General features: G+C 25.9%; 1 protein-coding gene across 2 annotated transcripts in view; it reads right to left on the reverse strand.

The window, feature by feature from the left end:
* The window catches only part of LOC135924769 (calcium-dependent secretion activator 1-like), a 44,176-nt gene extending 34,396 nt beyond the window's left edge, over window positions 1-9,780 (reverse strand). For both annotated transcript variants that reach the window (XM_065459878.1, XM_065459879.1), the window contains exons 1-3: window positions 8,785-9,780; window positions 2,092-2,172; window positions 256-434 (exon numbers count right to left, since the gene is read on the reverse strand). In XM_065459878.1, coding sequence (XP_065315950.1) covers window positions 256-434; window positions 2,092-2,172; window positions 8,785-9,750 — 1,226 coding nt within the window. In that variant the 5' untranslated portion in view covers window positions 9,751-9,780. The remainder of the gene's footprint in view (window positions 1-255; window positions 435-2,091; window positions 2,173-8,784) is intronic.
* Window positions 9,781-24,319: the final 14,539 nt, after the last annotated feature.

The raw sequence follows: 24,319 nt of genomic DNA on the forward strand, positions 1-24,319 counted from the left end.
GAGGGCTTAAATAAATAATGACTTTTCAAAAAGTTAAATGCGTGACTCAGAGATGATTTAATTCTCAATTATAAATGATAATATTCTGTATTTTTTTTCGTCTTTATTTTCATGGCATCCCAATATTCCTTCTTCTAAAACTTATAATGAGGTTCCGATATTTGGCTTTAAAAATCATCGTTTTTTAAAAAAAAATCGAGTTGAAAAATAAATAAAAGATTTACAAACCCTGTAGGGTAAATAAAATAAATGAACCTATGATGGTGATGGTATCCTTTGAACTTTTGTAAGGAATATTTGGAATCGGTAGCTGTCTTAGAAACAGGTAAACTCTCCAAGTTAACCATCAGCTGATTGATCTGTTTTCTCACCTCGTCGAAGTATAGTATTTCCATCTCTTTTTGCAAAACGAATTTCGGTAATAGTTTTCTGTCCTATTCGTTTTGATTTTTAAAAAAAATATATATATTGTATCTTTAAAAAAGGTCAATGTTGAGACCCCAGGCCAAATATTCTACTCGAGTGGATATGGTGTTCAATCTTAATAAGGGTTCATAATAATAATATTGGTGAAGCATTCAAATCAAGAACTCAAAATTTATAATCGTTACTCATAATTCGACATGATTTATTGGAAAAAAATGAATATTTGTGCGAAACTACATCGAATTTATTGTAAATACCAATGGTTTTAATTTTTAATATACTTTTTATTAGTATAACATCTGTAATTTAACTATACCATAACTTATGTCATTTAAATATATTCTAATGATCAGTTATAGTTTATTATATTCAATTCAATTGCAATTCTAAAAGTATATAAAATATTTTTATTGTTAAATAACTTTTATATAATAGTAATAAACATTAATCTACATAATAAGTAATAAACAATTATAATATGAAATTTGAATAAATATTCAAAATAATATTTAACATTAATATATTGAAGATTTCTTTTTAGAAATACCAATATTTCCAATTTATCAGAGATCAGCTTATGGCGATAGTACACCAGCTTCACTAAAAACAGATTCTGAAGAGAATATCGCACACTTTTATAAACAGAATGCGCAAAAAAATAACAATTAGGCAGGATGTTTATTAATTAATTATTATTATAATTCTTAAAAACTTTTTTAAAAAATTTTATAACATTTTATTTTTGTTAAAGAAGCCATTTTATATCGGATAAATTTTATAATATTGGCCGTTAACCGATATTTAAAAATGGGAAATCGGCCCGATATTATTTATACAATATAAAATATACCACTATATCATCAAGGCCAGGGGCAATAAAATGACGCTTGTAAAATGTATTTAAAATGTTTTAGAGAGACCAAATTACATATCGACAAATAGAACATAAGAATGGTTTAAAAACAGCGTGTAATGTGAAATATTATATGAAGCAGAAATGCATCAGTCCGATAATGTTAGTATCGGACAGATACTTTTAATTTTTATCGATACTACTTGCCGACAAATTAATTTTTACCAATACTACTGATCGATAAATTAATTTTTATTAGATTGTTATTTATCATACATATAATGTTGAAGATTAGTTTTTTTTATTAAAAAAATTTATCATAATAAAATAAAAATAAATTATTTTTTGTTAAGTATGTGTAATATTTGATAAAACTGTTTAAAATATATCTGAAAAAGAAAAATATTTTGAGAATGATAAGCTTAGGATAATCCTATTAAGCATTCTTATCAATTACCTATCTTCTATTTATCTTAATTATAATAATCATTAAAGCGACCATATCTCTTAGCATATGCTTATTCACTCACCTATCAAAGAAATCATCTCTTTTTTTATAGCATCCTGAGCAAATGGGATTTGGACCTAGATCTGAATAGGAAAACAAAGGATGCAAGCTATATTTTTTTTATAATTAATTTATCATTTTTTAAAAATAAGTATCTCTGGTATCGGCGAAAAAAAAATGCCATCGATACATCTTTGATAGATGGGGGAGGGGAATAGGGCGTCTACCTCTCGATTATAAATGAAGTTTGATTAGAATAGAACCCTGTAATATAAAATAAAAGCCATAATTTTTATTGATAAACTTTTGTGCATTTTTCCAGCATCTGCAAACGGCTATCCAATTCTCTTCTGATCGTGGCTGCTTGTTCATCTTGATTATCTAGCTATAACATTTTTTTTAAATGATAGAAATTGAATTTTTTTTACTGTTATAATTATAAATCGTAAAATCTAATTTAAAAAAGATAACGCGAAATTTTCAAGAAAAAGGGGAAATGATACTGATACTAAAAATAAAAAGACGACAAAGGAAAACTAAAAAGAGGGGTTAGAAAGGATACTTAATTATATTAAGTGAATACACAAATAAATTAGAAGGCCTGATTGATTCTACTATTTGTGATTACCATCTCAATAAATAGACCATCTTTACGTGGGTATTTTTCTTAAAAAAAAATAAATAAAAAAAACAACCACGAGTGGGGGAGGGGCGGGGGGTCTAGCAATTTTTTTTAAACCATAGATTTAAAACAATTTCTGGTTCAATCATACTTTGCATAATTAAATGAATAACTTAGATTAAATCCAATAAAAAAAATCATTTAAAAAATAACTTATCTAAAAAAAATTTAAAAAATATTTGTATCAGTTAATATTATTGGAATTTAATATATTTCATTCCTCATTTCTTAAACATTATAATGCATAAATTTATTATTAGGTACAGATTTTTCATTTTATAATTCAATGGTTAGATACAGATAATATAAAATAAATGCCCAGCTACAATGTTTGGCCATATAAAATCCATCTTAAAAGAATGTCTGTTTTAAAAAAAATATTTAATAATAAATAATGTCTTCGAATTATTTAAGAATATCCTTTAAATAATCTAGATAACTGACCACCACCCCCCTCTTCCCTTCAATTTATTATATCTCCTTTTACTGAAGCCAAAGAATACACCGATAAAAGATATATGGAGAGCAGAAGGAATACAATTAGTGGAATTTAATAGCATAAATCAATAATGACTGATAAAAAAATCTTTAATTTAAAGATTTTTTTATTGATTACGAATTACGTTGCATTAAGAAAGGCCCTAACCATATTATAATGGTAAAAGGGATTTGTGATAAAAAATAATTGAATTTATAATTCAATTCATGTTCAGAGTAGTGTTGTTATTAACGGCTAGATTTTACCAATTTTAAATTTGGATTTTAACCAAAATAATATTAGGCGAACCCCGAGATTTCGTTAATAAATATCCAAACCTTTATGCCATCTATGAGCAAAAACTCCAGGCTTGCGCAATATAATTTGGCAAAAATATTGGGATACCCATTTTTAAAAATCGAGCAAATACTAGTTCAGAGATATTTCTCTGGATGTAATGAAAAATGAGAAATAAATCAAAATTATGTAATAATTAAAAGGGGTTCGCCATATCATATAGCTAGAATTTTCTGAAGGAAGGGTGGGGGGGGGGGTACTGCATTAGATATTGTATATATTTATCTTAAAAAAAGATCTAAAAAACTCTCATAAAACTAGAGTTTTGGATCAGTCAAAAAACTTAAGGGTCCGTGGTCCGGGCTCAGATAATTTTTAAGAAATTATCAATTGTTAGAGGTTTAAAAATATATTCAAATTTTTTTATTATTAAATATAGAATGGATTTATAGTTTAAAAGACCGATAGTTCGTTAAAAAAAACGTGCTTCTCTAAATATAATTATAATAAATTTGCTAAACCGATATTCGTTAAAATTCGTATTCCTGCGCAAGAAAAATTGTTATACTGAAATTCATTTGTATGAGATATTAATAAAGTAACCAATTAACGTATAAATGATAAGTTGTACTAAAATAGCTAAATATTTTGTTTCACATTCTAAATCAAATAAAATAGCGAAAAATATTTTGTGCTTAAAGAAAATTACAGATAAATAAATATAATTTACGAAAAAAAAGATATAAGTTGTGTACTGGTTCGACTTATCTAAACAGCCCTTAAAAGTAAGAGAGAGATACACAAAAAAATGAAGAAAAAAATATATAAAAAATAAAAATGCTACCAAACACTTTAAAAAACCAAAATAGGGCGTCAGGGTTCAAAAGCTATCCTAGACTAAAAAGAAATAAGAATAAAAAATAAGAACCAAAACGGGACCAAATTGTTTTAAAAAAATATTTAAATTAAATTTAATATTGTGAAAACTTGTTAAATGATTATTTTAAAAAGATCGAATCCCGATCTCTCAAAAAACAGGATCAAAATCCAGGATCAAATTTTTGATCGCGATCCCAATTCTGATCCTTTTACATTAAGGCAAAATAAATATTATTTTCAATTTTTTTTATTAAAAAAAAGGAAGCGGAAAATAAAAATTTTGAAATTCCAATGGACACTAAATTATGGTAGATTTCTTCTTTTTTAAAAAAAAAAAAATTAAGCGAAAATCTATCGAATAAGAATCTAAATCACCATCCTCATTTCCCCCAAATATAGAATCTAGCAACTTACTAAATAAAACGCTCAAATTTTATATTACTATAAAAGTAGATAGTCCCTTAATAATTTACAATAACGACCAAATTTTATCAGACCATTATTTTTTATATATCAATTGTATCTCTCTTCCTTAAAGTACGCGTGGTTTGTTTCGGAAAAAACGGTAAACCCCTACACCTCCTAGTAGGTAAAGTAAGTAAAATGCAAACTATTAAATAATATTGTTTCGACTCTAGTCCAAATCAGACCTTAGTTTGAATCAAGAATCAAATTATAGCTATTTAATATTACTAATGGGTCGGGGTTTTCCCCAATTTTATGGACCTTTTTGTAAATTTGATGGTTTTTTCCCCTGTGATATAATTTCCGAGAGTTTTTTTTCTAAAGCTTTTTCCCGGATATTTCTTTCGAGTTTGTTTCTCTTATTGTTGAAATTTTGTATGGTTATAGTTGACATTTATTTTGATATTTAAATTTCCATTTAGTTGGATATTACATATGATTAGTGTTGCGATGATTATTTATTTTAATGTTTAAATCAAATAAATTGATTTTGAAAAATATACAAATATCTATTTGCGAAATTGTAAAATCAACAATAATTTTTTTTCATAATACTGATTTAAAATTGCAATTTCTTTAGTTGAATAAAGTTAAATAAAATCCTAGTACCAAAGCTTCTAACACATATTAACAAGAAATTTAGTTTAAAAAAAAATCCTAATCAGCATAAAATCATATTCTTATATTTTTCGTAAATAAAATAGATCAAATTTTATCGTTTTTAAAATTAAATTAATGGGTGTGATTTATAAATAAAATAAATCTTTAATGCCCAAACCAAACACGTACGTCATATTATATCGATTTATTAAATATAAAAAGGCTATTAATTATTTATAAATATATTTTATAATTTACTAATTCCTCAATCGTCAATTACGCTAAAAATTTCAAATATAGTATAATCGGTTCGCTATTAGTATCTTAATCGGGCCCCGGAAAATCAATAAACTGCAATGTTTCTCATGTTAACGTGCTTAACACTTTAAATCTTTAGCTGGTAAGGTTATCATGGAAGTTATACTTATTCAAAAAAAATTTCTGAATAATTAATATTCTATTTAATCATTTTAGACTATTTATATAAAAAAATATAAGAAAATAATTTAAAAAAAAAAAACTTTTCAAATATTGCATTTGAAAATCAATAAATTATAATATTTGTTTCCTAAAAACTTGCATACCAAATATAATTCTATTCATCCTTTTAAAGGAAATAAAAGATTAATTCAAAATAATATAAGTCAGTTTTTTTTTGTCAAATTTTTCTTATTTATCTTTTTAATTCGGTATTATAACTTAAATCTTAAAAATCCTTTTAAAGTATAATACTTTGTCATTCAAATAAGCATAATATACTTAGGGCCGGTTATCATAAAAATACAACACTATTCACTGGCTTCAAACAATTGTATTGGTTTAAATTTCCCTATAGTGTAATGTATTTCTATTGGGTTATAGTAAAATGGGTTTATCATTGTTCAAAAGAAAAATTTCAAAAGTCAGATTTAAGTTTGGAGTCTCTACATCTTTGATTTTAATTACGATATCCAAAATAAATAATAATACATAAAAATATCACTGTTAAATCTAATATATAATCTCCATAAACTATAAGTGCTCGTTTTCCTATTTTCTTAATGTTAATTTAATCTTATCTATCAGCTTTCCTAACCTATCATCTTTATGTTATAAAATTGAGGGGGATTATATAACCTGTTAAACTTTCGATCTATCCGTCCCGCTGATTCGGCCCGACCAAATCGAATTCGGTCTTAGATCGAGATTTGACTTCGGAAAATAAATTTTTTTAAAAAAAAAGCTTACAGAGAAGAAATTTCAAATATTTATTTTAATTCTCTATTTTAATGGACAATGGGAAAAAAATTCAACCAAAAATTGCGGAAATATAGGAAAATAGCCGGGAAAAACTTAGGAATAAAAAACTAGGGGAAAAAAATCTCAAGGGTGAAAAAATTAAGAACAAAAAATTGCAGGAAAAAATACCGTTGGAACAACAGTCATCGGAACATCAAGTACAATTTAAAAATAAAACTGCGATAGGTAAATATTTAAGATCATAAATTAATCTTATTTTAAATTGTGTAAGTATATCAAGTACATCAGTGAAGAGAATTTGTCATCTCGATAAAGCCCAGCAACTATGCCCGAATTGGATGGGGGTAAATTGGACTTAAAAATTTAATAAATCGTGCAGGGATGGGGCTTAAAAATATTTTTCTAATTGGGCCTACCGGGCCTTAAAAAAATATAAAATTTATTTTAGAATTAGGATATAAAAATGTGGTTATTATTTTGCCGGGATTAAAAACAAATATCGCAAAAATACGAAATTCCAAAAATATAACGCCGATTTCCCCTAATCAAAAAAAATATATTCGTGTTCGATAAACCATTATTTTTGTTAAATAACGAGCCAACAAATTGCTAAAACTTCTTAATGAAAGGTATTAAAAATTCTTAATGAAAGGTATTAAAACCTCGATTCGGAAGATATAAAAGTTTATATTTTTTGAAAGGGAATTTTAAATGTTATTTAGATGTGGGAAATAGATATTAGAGATCTGAACTGCTTGACCTGCCCTCGGCTAGCATAGCAGGTCTGACTAAAAAACGAGCGGGAGAATTTGTGCAAAGTAGCGAATCATTTTTGCAAAACAATTTTCTGACCAGTCCGGAATTTTGCAATTTATTCAAACCTGAATAATGCAAATTTGCGATTTTCCGTTTACAAAAAGAATTACGTACGGGCCAGGAAACGTTACCAAATGGGTCCCGAATAAACCCTATATTGGGTGGGCCAAAACATTTAAAAATTCTTGACGAGACATTTTGGCCAAACCGTGTTGATGTCAAAATACATAAAGATTGAGACATGTATAATTAAAAATATAGACATTATTTATTGATATTAACAAGTATTATCCTCAGTATTATTATTTTATTTTTAAATGATTTATTTTCAGAAAACTTTTATTCCTATAGTTTTTTCCGATTTTTTTGCATTATTGTTATTAAGAATTTTTTAAAATATTTTTGTATTAAATTTATTAATGTGAACTATTTAAAGAATAATATTTATTATCATACTATACCAAATAATTATACTATAATGGTTCTAAAGAAACGAAAATTGTGCACTATAGGGTCTTATAATTCAACCCGAAGTCAGGTGCGTTCAGGCTGGCTCATACAAATTTTAAAACAGGTTCTAACATTTTTGAAACTTTTCATTTGATGAATACAGTAAAAAAAATAAATAATATGACCTGAGTTAAATAAATAATTAGGTACAATATTATGAATTGGATAAAGTAATATGTGAATAAGTTTTATATAAATAACTAAACTTGATACCATCTCATCACATTTCTTAATGGACCATAAGTTAACTAAAAGACATTTTGTATATTATAATCATTTATGTAACAGACCTTCAAGTAGGCCTATTCAAAACGAGTGCATATATTGAGTTACTTTGTATTGTAAACTAAAACTTATGATAAGTTGGCTCCAAAAAACCAAACTTATAGCTATCGGGGAGTTTGAACTTATAAGATTTACAATTTACTTAGTTATTAATTGATAGAAACATGAATAAATAGCTATAGGCCATATTACATTATTTGTCAGGCTTAGAGAGAGCAATACACCCACTAAAAAAATCTGCAATTGGGGAAGGTAATGTATTGCCAAATACCTATTTAAAAAATAAAATATGGTAGTTGTTTATAAGAAGGTTGGGGAAAGTAAGAAGGGGGTTAAAAGTTAATAATAACTTTAATATATGATAAATTTGTATTGCCAGTTTAGGTATAAAAGCATTTTATAGCATATCTTTTGAAGTTCTTATAGTAAATTTTTAAATCTGGCAAAAATATAAAAAAAGTAGCAGTACAGTACTTCAATAAAGTGAACCATTGGTTCTCAATCTATTATACTAAATGTGTTTCATATAATTACCACATAATTAATTATTTTTTTTAATGCAATTGGTGCACTTTAAAAATAAATCAAAAAATCATCCTCTCCCCTTTTATAATTTAATAGATATTTACTTTAAAGAACTTATTAAAATTTGCTAAGGGAAAAAAGAGAAAATTTTAAATTTATAATAACACTACAAATAAAATAGACAACTAAAAAAAATTCAATTTATAATATAAATAATTTACTTGCAATGCATTATATAAAAGTTGATGCTCAAATTTTTTGATAGTTAATATTTGTTGAAACATGTCAAAAAGTTGCTCCTTGTTTAATGCAGTCTCTGCACTAGGCCTATTTGTTTGAAATTGCATAAATGATTGATGCTGTGAACGGGAGGAAGCTGATAAAGATTGTTGAGTTGATAATTTTTTACCATCTTCATTCAATGAAAATGAAGTTCCACCTTTGAATAAGGCATCATATTTATTCATATAGGCAGATAATGCCATATCTTTATTTAGTCCTTCTTTATTTGGCAAAATCTTTAATTTTTTATCAATATGAACCTTAAAAATTTCTCTAAAATCATTTGTTGAACATCCACCTGTTGTAACCATCTTTAATACTCGATCACTCTTTAGAAATACATCAAAATAATGTTGAATTGCATTATAAAATGCTTCATCTACAGCAAGATTGCTGTCTACATTCAAAAAATTTGAAAATCTCTCTTTAATTTGTTGTAAACCTGATTTGGTCACCTTATAATATCTACGTGTCATATCTGTTGGTTGTCTTGCATTAAATGGATATGATATACAACGAGCAACAAAAACATATATTTGTAGTCTCCTTTTATGCTCTTCTTCACTTTTATCTTGACTTTCATCCATGATAATACTAATTCTATCTTTTTCACTCAAAATAGAAGGACTTGGACTAATAGGTCTAAACATTGTAGAAGACGATATGGAAACAGTTTCTGATCCGCCAATTTTCCGTGGAATGTTGAATTGATTCAAAGAAATATGTGAATTTATCTCATGAGAAGGTGATATACTGCGACTTTGTATAGGAAGGCCATGCAAGCTTTGAGACGCTGTGTATGTATTAAGTGGAACTTGTAATACATCCGTGGCAACTTCTCCTCCCTCTTCTACAGCATTCGAACTATTGTCTGAATCCTCTTCGCTAGATGAAGGCACTAACATATGTTTGACATATGTGCAAATGATATGAAAACTTTTTATCGATTGAAATTAATTGGAATTATTTATTTGAAAGATTAAATTAACTAGAAGCCTTTTTTTAATGCTCTATTAATATAAAAACATATATAATTTAAGGCCCTGAAAATATTAATATGTCAAATTTGTAAGTATTTGCATTTCCAAAAGCATCAATATGATCCCCCCCCCCTTAAATTTTAGCGGCATATTACATTCATGCTCAATTTTATGTTATATTTTTATGTGTCAATTAGATCTATATTAAAATAAATATTATTTTAAATATTTATATTATTATTAGAATTTTAATTTAATCATTATTATTTATATTTCAACGTTTAATTTGTTTGACATTGTTTTTTCCATTCAAATTAATTGTTGAAAATATGTATAGATTTTTTTAGAAAAGTATTTTTTAGTAGTATTAGTATTGAAGAAAAGAGAGGGATTTAATAGTGTTCTTAAATGTTTATGTAATTAGAGTAAACAATTTGTCGTCGATAAAAGTTTATTCATTAAATCACCAATCAAAATAAGTTTTTATTATAAATCAAAAATTCATTATCCCTACTTTTTTTAAAAAAATGTTCTTTTTATATCTATTTAAAAATAAATATATCATAAAAAATAATCAATTATGAAAAATAAATATGTTCGTTTAAAATTCAACTTAACTTAAGTTATAAAATAACAAAAAATATAAATTGTCAATTTTAGCGAAAATATAAAACGATGAAATAAATTGATTTTAAAGTTAAGAAAAAAACATAAATTGCAACGATAAAATAAAATGTATATAAAATAAAAATAAAATCTCGCCGTAAGATATAAAATAAAATAAAATTTCAAATCGACGTATCTAATAAGTATCAATGACGAAGCGTAAAGTTTACTATTAGGGAAGCAATTTAAAAACAATTTTATTTATCAAACCATACAATAATTTAAGATTTATAAATAAGCGAAATTCGTCTTGATCTTTGACAAAAATTTTCATTGATATTTGCGCATAGAATCTATCATATTTTTATTAGATTTTTGCCAAATGATTTATTTGAATCATCAACTGCAAATGAGTGGTTGCCTCTTCATGCCGTTAAACAGCCTTCAAAAGATTATTCATATTCGAACTCTATCATCACAAACATATTTTTCCTCTGGGACCAACTAGAGCTGCAATGGGAGGGGGAGAGTAAACCAAAAAGATCGCTCACTCGTTGTTTTGAAATTTTTTCAACCCACCCGTCACCTACCAAATGTAGGAAAAATATTTTAGAAAACCCGGCCAAACCCATCCGAAGCCAATGCAGACCTCTATGACCAACAATATAGAGCATTGGAAAATTCACGTTCAGTGAGCCACTCATATTTTTCATTATTGAGAGAAAAATTTAGAATTCAAATTATTTCTTGTCTTGGTCTTACATTTTTTAATAATCAATTTTTTCACATCAAATTTCTTGAGCTAAATAATATTTTTAACAAAACCATTGCAATCATTAGACATTTTAAATTAATTAATTCTTTTAAAAAAAAGGAATTATTTAAAAAAGAAGAGATAAGAAATATAATATAAAAATTTCTCTTATTTTATTTATTTATAAATTAGGCTTTTTTCCCCAACGCTTATTTTTGAAACACAGAATTATACAATACATTCGATGTTTTTCTCTTTATTTATTAAGATAATATGCTATTTTATATTTCGTTCCTCAATGTTTATATTTTCCATCGTAATAAAAATATTACACCAAAAATATCTCGTATGAGAATAATTTTTTTCTATATTTATTTTAAAAAATATCATAAAAATTATTTTAACCAGTAATGGGGCATTACAATTCCCATAGGTGCATGTTCTGCAGATGATCGTTTTCAGGATTAGCACGTCTTTTATCTTACTTATGTTTTAACATGAAACAGCAACAATTAAATCTTATCGAAATCTTAAATGTTGATAAAGAAGGGGCAAAATAAGTTGATTTAAATGTGATAATGAAATAAATAAAAATGAAATAAGAAGAAACATATTTTACCTTAAAAAACATTAACATTTATTATATTATATTCACACAATTAAAATATATTAAATATTATTAGGCATTTGTATAATAAAAACATAAAGGGAAATAAAAAATAAGATTTTCTATATAAAATTGAAATTATAAGCTTTTTGGCCAATTTTTTACAATTAATTAATATGTGATTAAGTTTATTTTTTTCAATTTTTGAACATATCTTTAAAAATTTCAGCATGAATCTGATTAAAATAATTACTAAGCCTAAAAATTGCATTTAAATTCGTTTCTACCGAGAAACATTATTTTCTTCGTTTTAAATCGTTTAATTCACTTTAACCCCCCCCCCCCCTATGACAAAATGCTTTTTCTAAAAAAATATATTATCATTATTAAATTTAAATATTTATATTTGAAATACAAGGAAAATTTTTTAAACGACTTCATTTTTAAAATATATGGTTCTCCATTAAATTAATTTTTTATTAATATTTTATTTCCATTTAAAACTATCATCTATATTAAATTTGATAGCCACATACCTATAATACTGAATATTATAATAAATATACAAGCTTTTTACAATATACACATGAAGGTTATTTACAAAGTTTCCCATTCAAAAAAGGAAAAGGGTCAATCTAAAAAGGAGAAGGTTCAAAAAAGTAAAGTATCAACAAAAATGAAAAAGTCTCAAAGGCTTAAAGTTTGATGAAAAGTGTCAAATAAAAAAGAAAAAGGTTCAATCAAAAAAGGAAAAAGTCCAATCAAAAAAGGATTCAATTAAAAAAGGAAAAGTCCCAAAAGAAAAGGAAAAATATTTTTATGTCAATTTTTCTTAAATAATTTTTTTAATTTTCCATTCTTATTTTATTTCTAACTTTTAGTGATTTCTTTAAGTCATTTTTAATCTTTATTTTCCTTATCTTTTCTCAATTTATTTTTATTGATTTAAAGTATTCATTCTTGCTCTTGATGTGTGGGACTTAGTCTTGGGAGCTGATGGAGGGGGGGGGGGGTGATAAAAAATGTTGATATAGATATCAAATAAAAGGTAATTAAAATATCTTTTGATTGTAATAATAATTATTACTCTAAGTGGGCGGGTCAAGGCCTTGGAGGTCAGAAATCATTTTTATTTTTAACCCCCCCCCCCCCCATTTCATCTACTCCCCAGACCAAGTCTTACCCATTAACAAGAATGAATCAGTCATAGATTTTTAATTAGCTCTTATTTGATACCCATATTGATATTTAGTGTTGACAAAAATATTACTGACCCCCCGAGATCTCGACCCGCCTACTTAGAGTAAAAATTATTATTACAATCAAAAGATATTTTAATTACCTTTTATTTGATACCTATACCTATATCAATATTTTTTACCACCCCCCCCCCCACCCCCCCCCCTTACCCCTCTACTCTATCTACCCCCAAGACTAATTACACTCATTAAGAGCAAGAAGAGATATTTTCAATCAATAGATTTTAAAGCTATTTTGGTACCCATATCAATATTTTTGTTTGATAAAAATATTCTTGATCCACCATATCTATACTTGCGCATTAAGAGGGAGAGATTGACCTCCAATTGAATAGATCTTTTGATTAGCTATCGATTAATATCTTGTAAAAAATTGAATTCAGATCCCTTTAAATCCCGTGATAATCGCGGATAGTATTGATCTCTTTAAAAAATTTGGAATATATAATCGTAATTGTAATGAAATAATTTGATATGCAAAAAATATTAATAAAAAATATTTATTGCAGAAGTGAAATAAAAATGAAATGAAATTTAAAAGATAAAAATATAAAAATATAAAGAGAAAAAAATCATAAAAAGTCTAAAAATTGTTATGTATGAAAAAAGAGGAAAGAATTGTTAAAAAATGAGATAAAAAATGGAGTTACTGATAAATAAGGGAAAATTAATAATTTATTTTTAAAAAGACAAGAATAAATTATCCAAAATTAGAAGAAAAATAAATTGAGAAAAGATAAGAAAAATAGCAAAAAGTTAGAAATAAAATAAGAAGGAAAAATAAAAAAACTATAAATTTCAGAGAAATGACAAGAATAAAATTTATAATTTTTTTTCAAAAAATTTTTTAAAAAAAAATCACTATTTTCCTTCAGTAGCGTCATTGCCCAGGGGCTTGAGCCCCCTAAAAAATTTGAATAGCCCCCTGGCAAATATTTTTTAATGGCTCCTTAATATTGCCTTGATCTAAAAATAATTTTTTGATAGCCCCCTGAACAATTCCTTTAATAATTCTATAAAGTATTATATATAGATTTTATATTATTATTTAAAAATTTATACGTCTGATTTAAGTTTTTATTAAATGAGTGTTATTTTAATTATTAGATTTAGATTAATACACAGTGGCGTCACTAGGGGGGGGGGCTCAGGGGCTCGAGCCCCATGAAAAATTTGAATAGCCCCCTGAAGCAAAAAATTTCTTTTTAATGGCTCCTTAATATCCCCTTGAACTAAAAATAAATTTTTTTGATTGCCCACTGAATGATTTCCTTTATAATTCTATTGAGTAATATATAGATTTAATTTTATAATTTAAAAATTAATAAGTCTATCTAAATTATTCTTATATGAATACTATTTTAATTATGAGTTTAGATTAATACTTATAAATTATATTTTCACTATGTCAGCTTGCAATCAAATTCTGTGTTAAAAATAGAATATTAATATCACTTATAATGTCTAGGTATCAATTTAACCTTAACAGTTGAAGCTTAATTAATTTTTATTATTTAAATTATTTTATAACCCTAATTAAATAATTATAATCATTTAATTCAAAATAAATAAATAATATTGTAATTAGCCGAGTTCAAAATCACTAATCAATTATGTTATTCATTTTTAAATGTAACTACCATGCCAAAATATTTCCAATGTCTAAATAAATATAAGAAATTTATTTATAAAAAGTAAGTAGACATATAGTTGATAATCCTCTATTTTATAGAATTGGTTACAAAATATTAGGTAAAATGTCACTTTTACAGACAGATTTAACAGTTATAGAATATATTACAGTTAATATACTAATCAATGTATTTTATAATAAATACAAGCAATAATTTGAATTCAATTCTTTAACGCCATCTATTTATTTTGAATAAAAATTAAAAATTAATCATATTATTATCCCACAATGGATGTTATCCATATTAGATATCTTTTTTTCCTTATCTTTTTTTTTTACGTATTTTGAGGAAAGCTATTTTTTTTTCTTCCTTGATAGTTTTGAGTTAAATTTAATGAGAGTATATTTTTGATATTATTAAAAACTACTATTATTTAATACATAATATACCAATTAAAGGTGGTGCGACATTAATATATAAAATCTTAATTGCTTTCATCATATCACTCTGGTCCTTATTTTCTAGTTCCAAATGATTCATTTCTAACATGGCATCCTTACCGTGTAAATAACTTATGGCTGCGATGTATTTGCATAATTATTTTTTCTAAAATTCTCGCAGTGATAAAATTGGATAATTTAAGTATATAATTTAATTTTTTATGATATAGGCTATAAAAATTATATATATATATGTATAGTCCATAAATTAGAGATATTAATCAAATCAAATTAATAATTAAAAATAATAATTCAGTCCTTAAAATATTAATCGTTACTTCTAAATGCCAGTTTCATGCCTAATTTTTTATTGGTAGCAATCCTAGATTAAGCAACGTTTACTCCTAAACTATTTCCAATGTGATTTAAACGAAATTTTGATAACGGTGCGCCTATGCATGACATTGCAACGTTTTTTTACAGCCAATTATCCTTCAAAGGCTTGATCATCATTCATATTCATTCCAAATATCGTTCCTTTGATAATAAAAAAAATAAATTGAATAATATTTTAATTTGCGTAAATATTTCTTAAGTTAATTTATAGTAAGAATTTTGCCATACCTTATTATCTTCCTTTTTATGTCAGCTGCCACGATTCAACCCTACGGATAACATTATTAAAGGAATATCTAATAATTTATGAACGCTGTCTCCAATTGCATATTTCTGCTATTTCATCAAGGTAAGGGTTTCTGATGCCAACTTTTAACTGAATTTGAATTAATATTCGTTACCAGCGTTAAGTTTATGCGTTTCTCATGGCTAAAAATTACAAATCTGAATTTTATCAGCTTAGTTAAAGATGGAATTTTATCCTTAACAGATTCTATATCTCTCTTAGTGTCAATAGATCTGTGTCCATAGATCATGAGGAGTGAATCTGATTTAACATTAAAGTTGGAAAAGGAAATCTATGTTTAATCTGAGATTCCTAAATTTGTTCCTCAATACCTGAGAATTAAATACATCTTTGAAATTCGTTGTTATTTAAAGTTAAAAATAATAAAATTTAGAAATATAATTTTAAAGTTTAATGAACAGTAATATAATAATTCATTAAATGAGTGCCCTTTATATAATATTGTATTTTTTTAAAGTTGGAATTATTACTAGTCAGATATAGGGTCTAATTTTATCCCCCACCCCCTTAACTTCAGTGTTAAATCAGATACTCGTCATGATTGATAAAAAGAATGCTATTGGGATTTGGTATGCATCAAAAATACGATTCACTCATTAACCGATAAATTCTATATTTATGTATAGAGTCCTGGAAAAATCCATATACTCAAATCTGGGCATAAATAAAAAACTTTCAAGTGAAGTTTAAAATTAGAAACCCGTATCCTAATGAAATAAGAAATATATACAATTGGAGAAAAGAGTAATTTGGCTACGGAACCTTTTGGGATTATTTCATGTCCCTTTACAATTGTTATCCGTTTGGCTGGATCGTGACAGTTGACGAAAAGGGCAAAATATTGGGTATATAATAAAGATATATTTGTTATTTATTTAATTAATAACAAATAAGATTATAAAAATCTAAGATTATTTATATTAATTATTATGTAAAAAGAACAGTCATTTTTGAATTCGGCAATCGCTCAAATCATAATATTTTTTAGAATAATGCTTAACAAGCAAATATTCGCATATAAAAAAAATGAAGATTTTTCCATGGATAACGCCTATTTAGTTAGTAATGGTTATCGGTCAAATCACAATATTTTTTGGGATGATGTTTTACACGTAAATATAAAAAGTGAAAACAAAAAATGAAGAGATTTCGATTAATAACGCCAGCAATGTGTGCCTTACAAGTTTACTGTTATTTTTAAATCCTGAACTTATTCATAAATTAAATGTCAAAAAAACTATCTTTTTTTTTTTTCATTTTAAGGTTTTCACATGTATCTATATCCAAATATAAAAAGCGCTAACCAATAATCTTTCAGGTTTCATAATATATTTTCATATTTATGAATTTAACGCCCTCTTTTAGAGATATATTTATTAAAATAAATTGAGGAATAAAATTTGAGTTGTAATAAGCTAGTAAATATATTCTTTTTCCATTATTATTAAAAAAAATAGAATTATATATTAATAGATATTTAATCTATTTTTTAATTTAATAAAAAAATTGATTTAAATATATTTAAAAAAATGTTTTTGAAATTTATTTAAAAAAAAATGTTTATATAATGTGATTAAATGAAAATAAAATATTTAATTTAAATTTATTACAAAATTTCCGTTGTTGAAAGAGAGTTGAGACTTAAATAATTTTTCATTCAATTTAAATTTTGGAAAAAAATGAAGTTTATAAAATACGTAATTATTTTGCTTTCAAAATGGATTAAATTAGAAAATATATATTATAATTGTAAATTTGCGAATATGTTCATTAAAAAAAACAATTCCGTGATTCACGGGAAATTTATGTTAACACCCAATCACACCAAGTAAAAATTTTGGGAAGGCCCGTCACTCTTATTAATTTAAAATTTATTCACATTCAAGCAGTGGCCCACATATACCTTTCGGATCACGCATAATTTCACGGCCCGCGCTCACCTCTAATTTCAAGAATTAAAGTTTTAAAAAATAACACATTGATGGAAAAAACCGATTCAGAAATGTTTACCATCTTGGTTCATAGTCTGCCCTGTCATTTTTGTAATGTCTTAGATTGTAATTCTGATATCTAGCATTGTAATTATTTCTTTGATAATTTTTATTTGATAGTCAATGTATCTTGGTGTTCACTGTTGTCTGTTATCTTAATTAGATGCACCTTTTGTCTTTTGTTATTGTTTTCGAATCTAATTGTCTGTCTGCTCCCATCTTTGCTTTTCTATATGTTTCACTTTCTATTTTTCCGTTTAAAGATATATTTTGTATTGTTGCAATAATATTTTCTTTTAATTCTAACTCCTTTAATTCATCTTTTAAACTTAAAAATTCATCTAAAGTAATATTCTCCCTAAGTGTAATTTTTACCTGATAATGAATGATATTCTAATTTAATCACCCTACTATCCTCAAGTGAACATTCATTTCTTAAAACAAAGACGGCTTACCCAATTCATGTATGTCTCATTCTTACCCTGAACAGCGGCATTAAATAAATTAAACTTGCATTCGTTGATTTTTTAGGATGTAATAATTTAAATTTTTCAATCAAAATTATCGGGTTGATGAAGTCCGTCGGCGAGCATATGGCTTTCAGTTTAATATACTCGTTATCGGGTAATCTCCTCATAAACGATCCAACTTTGTCGATATCGGTAATATCTATCTTTAAAAATATCTTCTCTTAAAAATAAATCTCCATTGCCCGAATATGTCGGAAACTCTATACTTACCTATTATTATTGACCGATTGTTCCATTTTCATTAATTTATTTTAATTATTTAACAGTTTATAACTTTATCGATTTTATAATAAGTTATATAAAAAAAGATATATTACAACGTTGTCTAGATTCTTTCGTATTGCTGAGCGCTGATGGTGAATACTTTGGCGTCTGCGTCCCTGCATTTCATTCATTGAACAAATCGATATGCCATTAACATGCCTTCTACATCATCATAGTAATAATGAACTAAAAAAATTTTTTTATTGATATGTTGTACTACGACGCCTGTATAATCATCAAAAATGTTTTTATTATCATATATTGTATGATATTTAATTATTAATAAGTATCTGTATGCCACCATGTAGACTTGACTGTATATCTGATGATAGAAACAATTTTATTCTTCAAAATAATAATTTTTCCAAACATATAAATTCATCTCCTTATATAACCAAATATATTTACACACTGAAATAAAATATAATATAAAAAAATATATAAAAAAATATACAACTAAAATATAAATTTGAATATAGACAAATTATTTTTCTAAGGAAATAAATGTTTTTCAGTGATAAAATCTTTTTCAATATTTTTTTTGAATAATATAAAGCTGATATTTAACTGAAATATTTTGTTCAGACATAATAAATTGATTTGAATATCTTTTTAATAAATGATAAAATATTTATATATACCAAAAAAATTAATATATTTAACATATTTAAAAATTATGATTTCCTTCCACGCCTTAAGCAAAAACAAAATGATAAAAATCAAAATATAGTGTGTATGAAATATTGTATATAATATTGTCATTTTATTAGATGATCCTAGACATCAAAATGAAATAAAACCTAATACATAAAATACGTTAAGGTTGTATATACACTCATTTTTGCTTTGATTTTACTATACAAATATTTATTTATTTTCCAATTAATTAAATGTTCATTTTTGAATAACTCTCATCTTAAATCAGAAAAAATTTAAAACCAAAAACGGAAATTTGTAGAAAGCTAACCCTCCTGGACCTTTTGTTGGTTCCCAATTACCTTATTTTTTTATTGTTGGCATTTTGGCTCATTTATTACACATTTCACCTTTTCTACTTAAACTTTTCGTCTCTTCATTCATTCCTGGCCACCATACATATTCCCTACCTAATCTTTTCATCATTACTATCCCTTGATGGCCTGTGGTGGTGTGTGTAATAAGTCCAATATCTTTAATTATTGGAAATCACTAATTGGTTTCATCTGATTATACAATCATCTTCTATTGTCAATTATTTTTCTACCTTTTACATGCCTTCTCATTATATTTCTGTTTCTCTTTTTCCGTTAAACTATATTTTATTCTCCCCACCTCTCTCCTTTACGTTGCTTCTCTTAAATTTCTCATGTTATTTGGTAGTTTATCTTATCTTATCATTGAATTATGTATAATCTCTTCTAACCCTTCTTTCTTCTAGTGCCATTCTAAACATTACATCTGGTAGGTTATTCTCACTATCTCTCTTATATTATACTTTAGCATCAGATCCTACCATTATTATCCGTTTTTGTAATCTTGTTGATAGCATAATATCTATGTTTTCCTTTTTAAATGACTATCAACGGCTCATGGTCTTTACAATTAGAAAACTTTCTACTCATTATATATTCTCTGTGTTGTGATAATTAGAATGATATTATTTTTGTTTGCATTTAATTAAATAGTTTTGTTTATATAAATTTGAATAGTTAAGGAAAATAGTTTTTTTTTAATATATAAAGTTGAATTTCATGTAAAATTTGAATATGTATACAACGAGATTATATGATGAATTTTAGTAGTATAAATATAGAGATAAAAATGTAATATCAAGAAATTTTTTTTATAATTTTTAGTTTGACTTTGATATTATATTTTTAGTTGATTTTATATTTTAGTTTGATTTTATATGTTTACATTTTAGTTTAATAAATTAAATGGACATCTTCAATTCGTGTTCATATTAAATATTCAACTTCTAATACTCTGCACATTATTAGTGTGAATAATACGGCTAACGCTTCTTTCTCTATTACTGAATAACTTTCCTCTGCTCGTTTTAATTTTCCTCGAAAATATGTATTATTGGCTTCTCGCAATTATCAACTACTTGCATATGCTCCTCCAAATCCCTTCATTGGCGTATCAATTTTCAATATCACTTCGGTTTCTCTATATAAACAATTAAAATGAATTAACTAATTCCGCAAACGAGTTTATGAATTTGTGATAATAGTTTATCATACCTAAAATGGAATATATCTCCTTTTTGTTCTTCGGCGGTCTCATTTTCTTTAAACTTTTTATTGGAATTTAATTATTCTATCTCATTTCTTCTTATTCTATGTCCCCCTACACCCCAACTAAACTTTTCATTTTGCTTCCTTTCAGACCTTTCTCTTTTATTCTTTTTTACACTTCTTCCAATCTCTCGTTATGTTCTTCCTTAGTTCTTCCTGTTACTAAATATAATATAAAAATATACTACCATTAATCATAAAATATTATAGCCATAGTTCTTTGATATACCGGGGCTGAAATCTTAAATAAAACAATAACCCTAAAAAGGCGAACAAACCTTTTGACGACGGTAATGCTATTATCTTGCTTGTAATAACAAAATTTGGCAGCCAAATTTATGATTAATAGGCGATGAAAGCATTATTCTGAAAGTTTTATCAATGTTTAGTGTTCAATTGTAAATTTCTTTTTCTGTCAACTCCGTCATGAAAGCTGAAAATACAAAAACAAATAATTATAGCCACTTTAATAATCTTTTGTTCGTTCCAGTAGACACCTGTGGATCATTTGAATTTGAACCCCAATCCCTAAAATTATCCAAAATAATAGAGCAAAGGTTGTGTTTATTCACAGATGATCGAGAAGAAGGCTTCTATCTACAACAAAGAATATCAATTGAAATTTGTTGATCCAACTGTATATCGGGTCATTAAGCCCCGCCGACCATACCTAAATATATTTAAATTTTTTTTAAAGTTTCTCTTCTTTTATTGCATATTAATTATAATTTTAAAATTCTTTTTCCTTTAAAAATAAAGATGATATGGTGTTTAAAAAAAATTTACTTTAATTTTTTCCTATTTTTTAAACCAATATTGATATATTTATCTTCCAGGCACCTTTAGTATATTTTCTGTTTATGTACATAAAAATATATCTTATAATAATTATAATAATAGTTAGTTTTATTCAACATTTTAACGGCAAATATTCTAGTCAAATTCATTATTTGATTTAAAATACTATCACATATATCATCTTTTCTTTATACATCATGAAACAGAAATTAATTGATTCAGTTATTTATTGAATCATCAAGCTTAACATTAATAGTTTTTATATAAGATCATTAAATCCATGATAATACATCATATTCGACATACCACAATAATTATCCGTCATATTAATCTAACACAGGTGAAATCTCATTCCTTGATCCGATGATATGGATTCATTTTCACAAACTGCACGTCATCTTAGCCAGTCGTTACACGCCACATATAATATTCGAAATTCGCAAAAACAAATTAATTAAAATGAATGAATATATAATATTTTGTTGGTCTTTTTTCTTCTTTTTTTGTTTTTACTATTCGCTACCTTATATATTCTCAATATATGACACTTATGTGAAATCGATATTCGAAGTGTTTTTCATTTTTTTTGACTTTCTAAAATTTGATAAATAATTCAATTGAATCATATCATTATTTTGTATCAGAGAAATTTACAGGCCCTAGAAAATGATTTTATGAATTTATAATTCCAACCGGAAATAAAAAAATAAAACACGAGGGCATTAGAAAATAGGAATAAAAAACCTTGTCTGCCAATAAATACTTTTGTTTGAAAGTTCAGGTTCTCATAATTTATTTTAGATATTTGAAATCTAAAATCTGGTTAAAAGGGAATCAAGAAAATTTTATACAATCAATTTCAAATAATCAAGAAGCTCATAATATTGTATAGTTGATAATATACAATAAATTTAGAATAACCAAAAAGTTTATAATATTAGATAGTAGATACAGTGAATTTAGAATAACCAAAAAGTTCATAATATTTGATAGTTAATAAGATACAATGAATTTAGAATAACCAAAAAGTTTATAATATTGTAGTTAATAAAATGCAATGAATTTAGAATAACAAAAAGTTCATAATGTTCGATAGTTGATAAGATGCAGTGAATTTAGAATAACCAAAAAGTTCATAATATTTAATAGTTAATAAGATACAATGAATTTAGAATAATCAAAAATTTCATAATGTTCGATATTTAATAAGATGCAGTGAATTTGCTGAAGCGCTTAGGCAAGTTAATACACAAGTTGTCCTACTTGTCCCAAATTTTTTTTGGACAGACCCAGCCAATTGTAATTTTTTTTAATTTTCCCGGTACGGCCAATAAAAATGTTACGAACCCACCCACCCCCCCCCCCAACTTAGCCCATCCCATTAAATTTATTTGTAAGAATTTTCTGCTATCACATTATTAATATCTATATCTAATTTTTTTGCCAATATCAATTAAGGATCTTATATCTCTCCTCTATGGCTATCTATTTCCACAAAACCTGTTTTATAAATCAATTGGATTTTATCTCTGTATTGTGCAATAGTAATTGGATTATATCATATCACATATAAATTGTTTAATTTTTTTTTAATTTACTATATTATTTATAGATTTAGTATTTTAGTTAGACAGCTTTATATTGTTAATTTTTAAATAATATCTATCAAAATCATAGCTTAAAATTCAATAAAATATATTAAAATTTTAATGTTCGAGCTGACCCACTAGAATTTTACGAAAAATCAGAGATTCTTTCTGCCTGTACTTAATGTATAAATTGTCTGACCGGACCGAAAATCTTTTTTTACATGAATTTCCCAGCCCTTTAAATTTTATGATCGACCAAGTCTCCAAGATATAGTCTCATTTAAGTATGACCGACTCAAATTATTTCTTTGGAAAGTTTTTAAAATATAATTTAAACCCAATTTAATTGTTATAACGGAATAATTTGCTGTCAAATTAACAATCAGACTAAACTCTCCGGTGACATCGAACTCGGATTTACTAAAAAGATTCTTCACTACACGCAAATTCTTATATACCATAAGATACTCACGCATTTTTTTTAAATAAAAATTTTATGGCCTCACAATAGTTAAAAATCAGGATCTACTAGAATCACTTTCAACATAAATTATCGATTCCGCTACGACTCAAGCCTCTCTACTATATAATTCAATTAGAATTAACACCCAGGCATCCTTTATCAATATCTTAATTTCATCTAATCTCTCCGCCCACTAATTTTTCTACCTTTAACTATACCCCTCCCAGATAACCATATTTCTAGACATCTAGAACTCGAGTTGTAATCGATATCTTATTTAATCAACCCTACTCCAAATTATAAAAAAAAGATGCTTCCCGTTCCAATACGCTCTTTCAAACGATTCTCGCGGGGCCAACTCCAACTCAATAATTAAAACCAAATTGGCTTCAACTTAACACAACTCTATCGTAATCCGTCTTGAATGTAAAGAGTAACATGATTTAAATGTGTTAATTCTGGACAAATAATCGAGAAGTCCATTACCCACTCTATTTAAAATATTTTCTTGGATTTCAATTCTATCACAAATTCAAAAAGGTTATTTGGGAATATAAAAAAAATGTGAAAGTAGCAA

This window comes from Gordionus sp. m RMFG-2023, chromosome 2, assembly GCF_954871325.1.
Source record: "Gordionus sp. m RMFG-2023 chromosome 2, tfGorSpeb1-WG-v2, whole genome shotgun sequence".
Taxonomy (NCBI): domain Eukaryota; kingdom Metazoa; phylum Nematomorpha; class Gordioida; order Chordodea; family Parachordodidae; genus Gordionus; species Gordionus sp. m RMFG-2023.